Source organism: Musa acuminata, chromosome BXJ2-3 (genome assembly GCF_036884655.1).
Source record: "Musa acuminata AAA Group cultivar baxijiao chromosome BXJ2-3, Cavendish_Baxijiao_AAA, whole genome shotgun sequence".
Lineage (NCBI taxonomy): Eukaryota > Viridiplantae > Streptophyta > Magnoliopsida > Zingiberales > Musaceae > Musa > Musa acuminata.
The window spans coordinates 32,882,271-32,895,000 of record NC_088340.1 but is presented as its reverse complement, the minus strand read 5'-3'; the positions used below and the strand labels follow the sequence as shown (position 1 = coordinate 32,895,000).

The 12,730-nt window shown below is 38.3% G+C and overlaps 2 protein-coding genes across 3 annotated transcripts in view; both read left to right on the top strand.

Moving 5' to 3' along the window:
- The window catches only part of LOC103978526 (serine/threonine-protein kinase AFC2), a 4,291-nt gene extending 1,259 nt beyond the window's left edge, over nucleotides 1-3,032 (top strand). For both annotated transcript variants that reach the window (XM_009394352.3, XM_018823146.2), the window contains 10 exons: nucleotides 266-292; nucleotides 455-608; nucleotides 716-764; nucleotides 849-963; nucleotides 1,244-1,335; nucleotides 1,481-1,637; nucleotides 1,721-1,785; nucleotides 1,882-1,979; nucleotides 2,084-2,180; nucleotides 2,601-3,032. In XM_009394352.3, coding sequence (XP_009392627.3) covers nucleotides 266-292; nucleotides 455-608; nucleotides 716-764; nucleotides 849-963; nucleotides 1,244-1,335; nucleotides 1,481-1,637; nucleotides 1,721-1,785; nucleotides 1,882-1,979; nucleotides 2,084-2,180; nucleotides 2,601-2,762 — 1,016 coding nt within the window. In that variant the 3' untranslated portion in view covers nucleotides 2,763-3,032. The remainder of the gene's footprint in view (nucleotides 1-265; nucleotides 293-454; nucleotides 609-715; nucleotides 765-848; nucleotides 964-1,243; nucleotides 1,336-1,480; nucleotides 1,638-1,720; nucleotides 1,786-1,881; nucleotides 1,980-2,083; nucleotides 2,181-2,600) is intronic.
- Nucleotides 3,033-4,599: 1,567 nt separating this feature from the next.
- LOC135607753 (quinolinate synthase, chloroplastic-like) lies at nucleotides 4,600-12,637 on the top strand. The gene is made up of 7 exons (XM_065099797.1): nucleotides 4,600-5,469; nucleotides 8,836-9,120; nucleotides 10,164-10,382; nucleotides 10,459-10,638; nucleotides 11,196-11,705; nucleotides 11,894-12,055; nucleotides 12,210-12,637. Exons 1-7 carry the CDS (start codon nucleotides 4,729-4,731, stop codon nucleotides 12,282-12,284), a joined length of 2,172 nt encoding a protein of 723 aa, XP_064955869.1. The 5' UTR covers nucleotides 4,600-4,728; the 3' UTR covers nucleotides 12,285-12,637.
- Nucleotides 12,638-12,730: the final 93 nt, after the last annotated feature.

The following is a 12,730-nucleotide window of genomic DNA, read 5'->3' as shown; positions in this document are numbered from 1 at the left end:
TTATAGTATATGTTTGGCTTATTGTTGTATCTTCCAGAACTTCATGTTAATTATGTACTGTATTGACATTTGGAAAATGTAATATCATCAATTTAGCAATCTGATGTGTCGTCTCCCCCTGATCATGATGAAGTTTGCTTATGTTTTGCTGACATTTTGGAATCATGATGTAAAATGTGCTTGTGCTTGTGCTCGCATCTTGTTTCCTTTACCGACATTCCTATGGTTTATCTAACTTGATTTTGTCTTTTGCACTTCGTTGCAGATAAAATTCACGGCAAAATGGGTGAAGGTAAGACTGTATCCGTGCTTAACTTTCATATAAATCCTATTCTCATGGCTGGAAGAAACCTTGTTCTGTGTTAAGTGTTTTACTCTGTCAGTTTCCAGATGGTTCATCTTTTTCTCCCCTATTTTACGTGCCATCATGCATTTCTTTCTGCCATGAAATCAGGTACGTTTGGACAGGTTTTGGAATGCTGGGATAGAGAAAGAGAGGAAATGGTAGCCATCAAAATTATTCGAGGCATCAAGAAGTATAGAGAAGCTGCTATGGTAGAAATTGATATGCTGCAACAGCTTGGGAAGCATTATAAGAATGGAAGTCTGTAAGTATCGTGCATCATTTTCTTTCACTCCTTTTAGATGATCATTCTTTAATTGTTACTCTTCTACGTTTAAGATTATACATGTATAAGATGGTGCATTCTTGCAGTTGTGTGCAAATACGGAACTGGTTTGACTATCGTAACCATATCTGTATTGTAAGTATATGAGTTACAATTTTCCTACTTTCCCACTTACAGTTGGGAGTTGAAAATATCCGTGAACTTAAACGATTTTAACAGGTATTTGAGAAGCTTGGTCCAAGTTTATATGATTTTCTACGCAAAAACAATTATCGCTCATTTCCAATCAATCTAGTCCGCAAGTTTGCCAGACAATTACTGGAATGTGTAGCATGTGGGTAGACAATACTTCCACATCTTATATTTTTCACCATTCATGGGCATTCAATTTTTTGCTTTTTCTCCATATGGTGTTGTTGGCTATTAGCTGTAGTAAAGTCCTATATCTTAGGATCATTATGATAGATTTTGCAATAGAACGACACCTTTATTGGTATCAGTGCCCTGCATCTGGCTTATCCTTGGCGACCCTTACTTGAATTCATGATCTCTAAACAGTGGTTTAACTTTTCTGTTTCTTCTGTATTCACTTCCTTTTAATTGCTTGTTTGCAGTCATGCATGATATGCGCCTCATTCACACTGATTTAAAGCCTGAGAACATTCTTCTTGTTTCTCCAGAGTACATCAGAGTACCTGATTACAAAGTACTTATTTTAGTTACTGTCTTGAATAATATAGTTTAATCTTTGTTTTAATTGTGTTGAACCTTGTTGTTGACCTCTCATCTTAGTAATACGATGGCTGGATTCTCCTCACTGTGACTACACTAATAATCAACTCTTTACTTAGGTTTCAATCCGATCTTCAAAAAAGGGTTCCTTCTTTAAGAGAGTGCCAAAATCAAGTGCCATCAAGGTGATTGATTTTGGAAGTACAACTTATGATCATGAAGACAATAACTATGTGGTCTCGACTAGACATTATCGGGCGCCTGAGGTTATTTTGGGTGTGTTTCGTTCTGCAAACAAAGAAATCATTTTTGTTGTTCTTGTTTATATGTTACTTCATGGTATTTATGATTGAGTTTAGGACTTGGATGGAGCTATCCCTGTGATATTTGGAGCATCGGTTGTATACTTGTTGAACTTTGCTCGGTCTGTTTAACAGTGATGAGTTCGATGTCTTTATTTTTAGCCATCTGTTCCTAATATGCTTTTGCATAAACTGAAGCTCCAGACACCTTGATGCAGGGTCAGACATTATTTCAGACCCATGATGACTTGGAACACTTGGCCATGATGGAAAGTGCGCTAGGACCCTTACCCTCAAACATGCTGAGACTTGCAGAGTAAGTGCCTTCAATTATTGATTTTATTTTCTTCTAGAAGTACTATTGAATGATCTTTAATGAATCAAGTAGCTGTAATTAAACTTTTTTCTTTATTTTTTTAGCCGACAGAAGTTTATTCGAAGGGGTCGTTTGAATTGGCCTGAGGGTGCAACCTCAAGGGAGAGTATGAAAGCTGTGCTGAAACTTCCTCGGCTGCAGGTATACCTAGTCAATATTAGCCAAATAAATTACATGATAACCTCTATCAGATTTTTTTTTTTTGCCACAAATTGGATTTAGGGACATCAGAAGAATGGAGAGGAGTATTTGTAATTGTTAAACTATGTTGTATAAAGTAGTTGATTTGTCTACATGTAATTATTTCCATATGTTCAATTTGGTGGAGAGTTGGGTGGAACCACAGAGGAGATTTTTGCAAGATTTAGATTTCCCATTGCTCAGTGGATTGATATCATTGGATCCCAAGCTTCTGGGCTCTTTCTTAGTAGCCTGTTGCTTTTAATCTTATCGTCCGTGCTTGCACAACAGTTTCTTTCCCACAGTTAGAAGCCAAATATCTTTGCAATTAGCAGTCAAGTATGTCATCTAAATCTGGCTTTATGGTGCTTTTCTCTGCAGAATTTGGTGATGCAGCATACGGATAATTCAGCTGGAGATTTCATTAATCTTTTACAAGGGCTTTTGAGATATCACCCTGCAGATAGATTCTCTGCTAACGAAGCTCTCTTGCATCCTTTCTTCACAAGAATTGACAAGCAGAGGTCCTGGCCATGCCGCTGATTCTGTATTTGGCAACAAGCAGATAGAGTTGGCACTAACATTTCCGGGAGGAACAAGAACCAAATTGGCCACAATGCCCAAAGTGTTTCCAGTTAATTGGAAGCTTCTGCTAACCTGCAGTTGCATGTACACTGCACAATCTCGTCTATAAAGTATTGTATAGCTGTTCTGTTTTGTGTTCTTTGTTGTGATTAATGACTAGTTTTCTTCCAAAAGATAGGCTCCAAAGCTATGAAATTTGTTTTATCAATGTTTATGGGTTTGCTTGTGCATGATCTTAATTCATACTGCTCTCCTTTAAAGTGTTCCGCATATAAACCTCATCACATTTTGTTCAGTTGATGCCGATCGCATTTTAATTCTCATCTAAGGGATTTAAAATTCCTCTTGGATGCATTAAACACAGCTCCTCATTTTAATTCTCATTTTTATTTGATTTAAATTTTAATAAAGTAAAATGCTATATTGTCACAACTCAAGCAGCGAATTAGATCTGACGAGTTGGTGTCGCAACTTGGGTCTCATCTTACACCGAGCTCAGTATAGTTTGATATCACTTGATGCATTACGAATCTTAACGCAGATCTTCCGTATCCGGTGATGTGACTGATATCTATTTATTGTATTACGAATCTTAGCGCATGATTGATATCCAATTAATTCATGGTCTTTTATGCCTCTTCCTTTTCCTCTCATATCTCGAGGGAGACACCTAATCGTTTGTCTTGAGATAATTTCGAGCTTAAAAATATTTTTTTATATTTTAAAAAACTAAATTCGATAATAGATCGAATTTTCTATTTAATTATGAATAATAATAATAAAATCATAAGTTACAATCATTTGAGATTGACTATAATAAAATCATTAATCCTTTATCAACTATGAACCATTTTATAAATAAATTATTTAAATTTTAGATATAAACATATGAATAAGCTCATGTTCTAATTTATATATCAAGTCAATTAACTCGAAATCACTCGAGTATAACTGAATAACAATATCTCATATGCGTAAGATATAAAATTTAGACTTGGGATTTCCGTTCTAACATCTATAGTATCTAAAAATATATATATATATAAATCAATTCGATCACTATAATTAGCCACCGAGGCAGGAATCAAACTCTAATAATCCCCCCACGATTCCATGGGAATAATTAAAGCCCAAAAGCAAGCATCAGACCCAATCAATCTCCTCTCTTTCTTCACCACACAATCACTGGCCATGATTCCGTGATCCCCAAAAGAAAATGTTGACCCCGCCACTTCCGTCAAACCGCCACCACCTTTTCCATTAAACAAGTAAACGAAAGGGTGCCCTTTGGTCCACACACACACACGAGGAGGAGAGCGAGTGGTGGCGGAGAATAGGACAGAGTGAGCAAAGTCTCTTCCTCAGGTCACGATTGAGGCCTTCGTCTTTCTTGGAACCTTCCACGTCCATGAATCTGTGGCCGCCACCACCAACCCTCCTCCCTTCTCTCTCTCTCTCTCTCTCTCCCTTCACTTCTCCCATCTCCCAAAATTAAGTGCGCTTTGTAAAATGTGGTGTACGATATTAGAATGACAAAATATTATACACAAACGCGCGCTCTTCATGAATTTTACATCTATATCCCTAAAATTAAGAATATTGAATGACATGTATTTTTACTTAATTTGAGAATGTAAAGAGCTCTTCTATATTCTTTGATAGAAAATAGTAGGTTAGTTTCGTTATTTTTTAGTTCGTAGAAGGACATACATGTAAAAGTGGCAAAAAAGAAACGGTGGATACCATGATGCGATTCCATTATCCCCGTCTTCTCCTCGAACCTTTCAATCTCGTTAACTTCTATTCCCGATCGCTATTTATAGCAGTGCAAGGAGCGATCCGTAGGGAAGGAAGAAAGACGACAAGAGGCCCGAGCGAAAGCAGAGCATAGCGGAGAGAGAGAGAGAGAGAAAGCGAGAGAGAGATGGTGGTCATGGAAGCGGCCGCTATAGCCACCAGGTTTCTCAACCCAAGCCCTAACCCTAATTCTATCAGTAACCCGGTTCTCAGAACCGTTCCATGCCGACGCCGGCAGCCGCGGCTCCTCGCAGTGCGCTGCGTCCAGACACCCAACCCCAGCCACAACCCCAACCCTGCCCGTGGCCCCCCGCTCTCCTGCTCCGCCGTCGCCTCTGACCAGGCCGCCCCCGCCGGCATCCCCCGCCATCGCCTCGCCCGCCTGGTGGACGAGTTCCGATCCCTCCCGGAGGCCCTGGACCGAGTGAAGCGCCTCCTCGCGTGCGCTGCTTCGCTACCGGCCTTCCCCGAGGCCGGCAGGGTCCCGACCAACCGCGTCATGGGCTGTACCGCCCAGGTCTGGCTCTCGGTGGCGGTGGACGAGCTCGGCCGCATGCGATTCGCGGCCGACTCCGATTCGGAGATCACCAAAGGTTTCTGCGCTTGCCTTGTCTCCGTGCTCGATGGGGCGCTACCGGAGGAGGTACTGGAGTTGAGGCCGGAGGATTTTGGCGACCTGAACGTGGTCGGATTGCCGGTAAAGGCACACTCGAGGATCAACACGTGGCACAACGTGCTTATCAGCATGCAGAAGAGGACCAAGGCCTTGATTGCCAAGAGAGAAGGGCGGCCGTCTTTGGATCCATTCCCGTCGTTGGTCATCGGGGCTGATGGGATTGAGGCCAAGGGGAGCTACGCGGAAGCTCAGGTGAGCTCTTCTTCCAACAAATCTGTCTGAATCAATCAAAGGATAAATTAATATCATCATGATCGAGTACATGTTCTTCTCTGCATCGCAACCAAGTCATATATGTTTCATGGTCATCATTGATGACGGAATGATGTTCAGTTAATTATTTTTTTGTGTTGAAGTATATCTATTAATAGCATTTATAGAGGAGTTTCTTGTTGGCACTTTTACGGCTCGTTGTTGTCGTTATAAATTGTTTAAAAGATCACATAATATATGTGTCCTGCTGTTTTCAGCTTAGTGTCAGTTTGCTGGATTGTTGTAAATGGGGTGTGACTTGTGCCTTATGTCAGTAAATAAGATAGTTAGGGAAGGTTATTGAAACATGCATGGGAAAATATATTAGAAGTCATCAATTTTATCTTGATCCGCATTATTTTCGTACCTACTAGGTACCACTTTACTCTAATAAGCAACTAAGTCTCCTGGATGGTTGAATAGAGGCATATTGTGGTAAAAAAACATAGGACATTTTTCATGCAATTCAAATTGATAGTTGAGTAGTAATTGAAATGTTTTGAGATGGTTCTGTTATTTGTTTGCAATGAATTACCAGTTTATTCTTGAGGTGTTATTCCCTTGAATTTGGTTGTGTAAAGAAAGACATTAAGAAATGTACATTTTCTTTGGCATTTTACTGAGTCTTGTTTGAGGGTGCAGCTGATTCTTCTTATTCTCTCATTAGTTGCACATTCTTGAGTTTTGCCTGTAGTTCTTTGGTTGCCACTATTTTGACTCCTGTGCTCCTATAACATTATCGATGTGCTTATTTTGCTGCAGGCTTGACGATTGATGTCTTGAGCTCTATTTGGTATGAAGAAAAAAATCTATAAATACGATAAGATACAGTTGGATATTCCAATCACCTTTGTTGAAAATGGATGGGGTGGGTATGAGTGTCGTCAAGAGAGTCAGCTCATAAATTTTAGTTTCCTCATAGATCTAAACAAAAATAATCCTGTGTGGATTTGTAAAGATATGAAATGAATTATTGGCTGATTTTGATGTTGCCGACGATAATTAAAGGATTGTTTGAGCTAGGACCAAGGCAATGGTTTGATAATATTAGGCCATTGATAGCATGTGGACCCTTTTTCACATTTAGTTTTGTTGTAGATAACAACGCTGTGTATTGTATAATCAGGGGGCATTGTATCCATTTTACAGTTTCCAGCTAAAGATACTTTGGTCTTCCTTTGTTCTTATTCTTTTGTTTCAAATGACTCATCACTGGTTAATTCATGAGTTACCTTTGGACATTTCAGAACTATATGATGATTCTTCCATAAACTATATTTCATCAGTGCTAATGTTAAAACTTTTTGAATTCACAACTATTTTTTTTTTATAACAACAGTAGTTATCTATCTCTGTTTCCTCATCTCTGTTATGATAATATTTTGGTTTTCTGTTACTGAAACTACTCAAAATTCTAACCTTTGCAACATAATTAAACTTATGAAATCATAAATTTACATTGATACTTCCCCTTGTTTTGATAAATTTGCTTTAATTTCCGAATCATATTCAATAATAGATTTGTCGTCCTCATTAACTGCACTTTCATTTCTATGTGCATTTGATTGAATTGTACTTTCATAGCTTGGTTTTAGTTTTAGTGTACTTATCTTCTAAGGTTTGACTTGATAGAGAGGTTCATTTATAGTCTCTACTATCATTAATCATTTAAAATTTAGCTATGGTTAGGTGAGACACCTATCACTTGGGATAGAGCGAGCCGTATGATTTTGACTTGCTTTATTGAAAAAAGAAAAAGAAAATTACTGTTTGATCTGGTGTTTAGATTTTGTAACTTGGTCACTTGTTTGAATTTTCAACTTTGTTGGTCAGCATTGGCCTCCAATTATGAGTCAGCAATTGACTTTAACAACTGCTGTTGCTTGTTCTGTTTTCCATTATGTTATGATTCTTTACACAGTCTATTGTGGACCAGTTTTATTCAAGTTTTATCCTCCTGTGACTATGATCAACTGACATGAAGATGCTTACATATGATTACTAGTGCTTATATGTAAATTATACACCTTTTTCTCTGAGTTAGTTATATCATCTGTTTTCCTGCTTATATAGTCAAGTGTTGAATCATTGAGCTTGGATGTGACATAATTGTTTTTGACACTTTAGTTTCTTATCTCGATTGGACATGTTTCATAATTGCAATTCTTAGTAAACCAAGCATAGAATAATTCTTTGATTTGAGCATAATGTTCTTTAGCTTCTAGCCTTCTACTAATACTTATATAAGGAAAAAATATATTCACAATTTAAGCTATTTATATTTGGTTGTCTGAAATATCATGGTCGAGAAGAATCCATGCTTAGTTTATATTGTAGATTGTGCTAATGACTGTTTGGGTGAAATCCTTTTAGTAGATTGGCTTGCATGTGTCTTTATCTATCTTTGTTGCTGGATGCTAACATCTAACTTTCAATTATGTGAACTTTCTATTTGAAGTAAATTACTTGTTTTTGTCTATGGAGGAATCCTATTGTTGAATACTTGGTATAGAATGGCACAATTTTGTGTGACCACAAATAATATATGCTAACTGTGTTGGTCTATGCCAGTGGCATGTATGGTGCTGGTGATTTCATGTAATCCTTTTATCAGTTGGGAGTCAAGGGAGCCCTGGTCCTTAACAGTGGCCACATCTCTTCCCTTAAGGCACCCCTTTTGGGGTGGATCTTAAAGGACAAAACCACGTGGGCTGGAGCTCAAAGTGAACAATGTCTCGTGGGCCCCAAGCCTGGGCCATTGACAGGTTTGTGCATTATGAGACCACGAACCATATAGGTCAAAGAGGCTTGTGGCTTCTGAACTGGGGACCCCTCAATCCTCAATGATGCCCACATATCCTCATGTTGGTTAGGGGTAGGGAGACTTGGGCTTTGAGTTAACAACTCTTCCCTTACCTCGAGCCACCTCTTCGGGTGGGGGGCTCCAAAGGACAAAGCTGTGCTGGTTGTAACTCAATGTGGACGATGCCTTGGCAGGTTCTAACCTAGATTGGTGACATATTTGTGTATCATTGTGCCAATCAGGTATTGACATGGCACTTAAGCTATGCCAAGGGTGTGCAGGTGGACCCTTTGCTAGATAGAGGATTTGTGCGCACATATTATGTCAGACTCTGCCAACATTTTGTCGACGTGTCCAAGTAGCGAAAATGAAAATTTTGTTATAAAAGGAGTTGTATACTTCACCTGGGTTTCCTGAAGTAAGATGTCTTTGTATTACTCAATTGTTTGACATGCATAAAAAATTTGGCAAGTTCTCATCATCCCTTTATAGTGTAATTGCAGGCAATGTTTTTATCTCCTGATGAACTGAAGATACAGGAGCTGGTGAATGTGCTAAGGGAAAAAAAAATTGGTGTCGTTGCACACTTTTATATGGATCCAGAGGTTCAAGGCGTTTTAACTGCTGCACAGAAGTTGTGGCCTCACATCCACATATCTGATTCCTTGGTAATGGCAGATAGGGCTGTTAAAATGGCAGAAGCTGGTTGTGAGTACATTACAGTACTTGGTGTGGACTTCATGTCTGAAAATGTTCGTGCAATACTGGATCAGGCTGGTTATAATAAGGTAATGTAGTTTTCTTTTAATTTTTTTAAATGTACATTTTATGCACACATTGTTCAGTGTTCTGTGTTATATATCATGATACTTGCACAAGTAGAATTTAATACGAGTGTTTGTAGGTTTCCATTGGTACTAGGTAGCACAATGAGCTGGATGATCTAAGGTTTTGCTTTCAAGAAACCATCATAATAACCAGATTGTTCAATTTGAACAAGAGTGGTTGATTAGATCTTAACAAATACATATAACTCTTAGATTGAAGGTAGATTGTCTATATGTACAGTTTGGACTTATGGCTACCGACCCATTGGAAAACTTTTGCTACCTATTATGTCATTGCAAACTCATACCAAGTATAAAAATCATAGAAGACTTGGGCTTAGATTCTGTGGTCAAAGAGGATAAGGTGTTACCAAACCTGTTACGGACTGTCACATCCTACTGATTCTCAGAATCTAATAATGGTTAAACTCTGAAGACAGCTTGGCAGAGCTGTTATGTTGCTTCTCGTTGGAGTGTTATGTGGCCATTATACAGAAGATGTTGCATGCTGGTAATTATTATTCTATCTAATTGCCTTTGTGTACTGTAAGTGTACCAGTTCTTGCATGGACTGGTTCAAGTCTATCATCCTGTTAAAGGTTCATCCACATGCCTTTGGTGCCTCAGGACAGCAATCCATTTACATTTAGTGGAAACTTCTAACATTTTATTTTCAGAAAGATTTCCTTTTTTCCACCATCTTATACACTTCTATGAATATCATACAACAGTGCAGTTTAATGCCTTCTGATTGTTAATACATTGAAGTTAACATGATGATCACATAGTAACTCTCACCAGCATGTGAACTCTGCCTTTGTTCTTGGAAAAGAGAGTTCAACTCTTTTTTTTTAGTTATGTTCATCATGGATTTTATTACTGGTAAGCTTGTTCTAGTTTGTCTTTTTCAGAAGCAAGCATGAAATGTCTCGTTAGAACATTTACTTGTTATCTTTTACAAAGGATTTTTCGGAATATTTTTAACAACCGTAGGTTTCTTACAGGTTGGTGTGTACAGAATGTCCAATGAATTAATTGGTTGCTCTTTGGCGGATGCAGCAGCAAGTCCATCATACATGAAGTTCTTGGAGGCAGCCTCTAATTCACCTCCTTCGTTGCATGTGATTTATATAAATACTTCCTTGGAGACCAAAGCTTATGGACATGAACTAGTACCCACCATCACTTGTACTTCATCTAATGTTGTGCAGACTATATTGCAGGTTGTTAATAATTAAATTTGTATTACTAGTCTTGTATGCTTAATCTTTCCTTAAATACTAATAAAATATTCTTCAGGCATTTGCTCAAGTACCAGAATTAAATGTGTGGTACGGTCCTGATTCCTACATGGGTGCAAATATCGCGGAGTTGTTTCGCCAAATGGCTGACATGACTGATGATGAGATATCAAGAATACATCCAGAGCATAATAGGAACTCCATAATATCATTACTGAGTAGGCTCCGTTACTATCAGGTTTGTCAAGAAATCCAATCTTTGCTTTCTTCAATCAACACTTCTTATCATGTTTGGCTATCAGCTTCTATTAGATAGAAATGTGTTTATATAGCTCTTCTAGTTATTCTTTGGTTAAATCAAGAAAGATGGTACACAGATGCATATATGAGTGGCTTTCGAAGCAACTATGCTATTTAGAAATCTTTAAAAATAATTTTAGAGTGCTTCAAATGATTGATAATACCAGAATGTTGTTTACATTAGTAATTGCTTATGGGATAGAAGATTTTGGTATGGTCATGCTAGATTTCTTAATGATTTAATGTCCCAATGTTTTTCTTGATGGGTTGAAGTATTATACCGTTAGGATCTTGGTTTGTTTGTGCTTACATAGTGCAAGAGCAATTTTAGAGTTTAGGTATCCAAAAGCTTCAAGACTAAAAAGATAGTAGATAATCTATGGATATTCAAATGACAATTGTGTTTCTATAGTAACTATTACTGACTATTGTACTCCTGATTAATGTTCTTCTATGAAAATTGTTGCAACTTTGCTTATGAAATTTAACATGCAGGATGGTAACTGCATTGTGCACGACATGTTTGGTCATGAAGTCGTGGAGCGGATCAAAGAGCTGTACTGTGATGCATTCCTGACAGCTCATTTTGAAGTCCCAGGGGAAATGTTCTCTTTGGCGATGGAAGCAAAGCAGAGAGGAATGGGAGTAGTGGGTTCCACCCAGAACATTTTAGATTTCATTAAAAATCGGGTGCAAGAAGCCTTGGACAGGGATGTCGATGATCACCTACAGTTTGTGTTAGGAACCGAATCAGGGATGGTGACTTCCATAGTTGCTGTGGTTCGTGGGTTACTGGGTTCAAGGGAGTCGAGAGCCAAAATCAAAGTTGACATTGTTTTTCCCGTCTCATCGGATTCAGTGTCGAGGACATCATCAGTAAATAGGTCTCAGGGTCTAAATCCTGATGTGGCAAGTGATCTCGCTAAACTTGCTGTTGTTCCTGGTGTGACAGCGGGTGAAGGGTGCTCTATTAATGGAGGTTGTGCTTCTTGTCCGTATATGAAGGTTAGCAGTAGTACCTCCGTTTAATTGCATCTATAATGATTTTATAGTAGTGTTTAGATTGTTGTGAATTTTTAGATGCATTGTGAAAACATTAGAAGTTGCCGACCCAAAAGACTATGCTGGTCTAGTGTATGAAAGATTACAGACTGGTTTGACTTTCCTCTAAAATCTGCATCTGTTGCATGCAGATGAACTCACTAACATCGCTGTTGAGAGTATGCCAGCAACTTCCTGACAGAGATGGCGCTATTCATGACTATGAAGCCAACAGATTTAATACGACAACACCTCATGGAAAGTCAGTTGCAGATATTGGATGCGAACCAATTCTGCACATGAGGCACTTCCAGGTTATTTATGGCATTTTCCCCAGTCTTCATAAACATCCCTGATCTCTCTCTCTCTCTCTCTCTCTCTCTCTCTCTCTCAGCTTCTATTTGCATCTCGGTAAACATCCCAATCCTTCTATTAGCAAATGCTGAAGATAAATATCTTTCTTTCCAGGCAACAGGAAAGTTACCTGAGAAGCTCATCCATCAGATACTTGGTACTTCTAATGAAACAACAGTATCAACATGACTGATGTCTCAAGATTTAATGATCTAAGGCTTGAGTTCGGGTAGGATGCGTACTATGCTCCACCCAAGTTTTGGTAACGATGCATAATACGTATAACCATGGATCATACAGGCATGTCCAATATATTCTCTCAGCTTTGCCAATTTCATAATAGTTATTGATCTTCTCAAGAATATTTACCTTCAAGTGCCAGATTTTGTCGGATCAAAGAATGTATGTTGTCTTTTAGAGAGGAAATTGGTATGTATGAATCAATTTTCCTCGAAACTATATGACACATTATTTACACGGTGATCATATTTTTGATACAACTTATCTCTATCAATTCAAATATCTCCTGCTTGTTTGTTTGATTCCGCTTGCTATATGGTTATTTTGAATGCCAAGGCATTATTAGCCCACTGTTTGGGTGAAAAGGAATTAAATCTTCAATGCTATTAGTATGC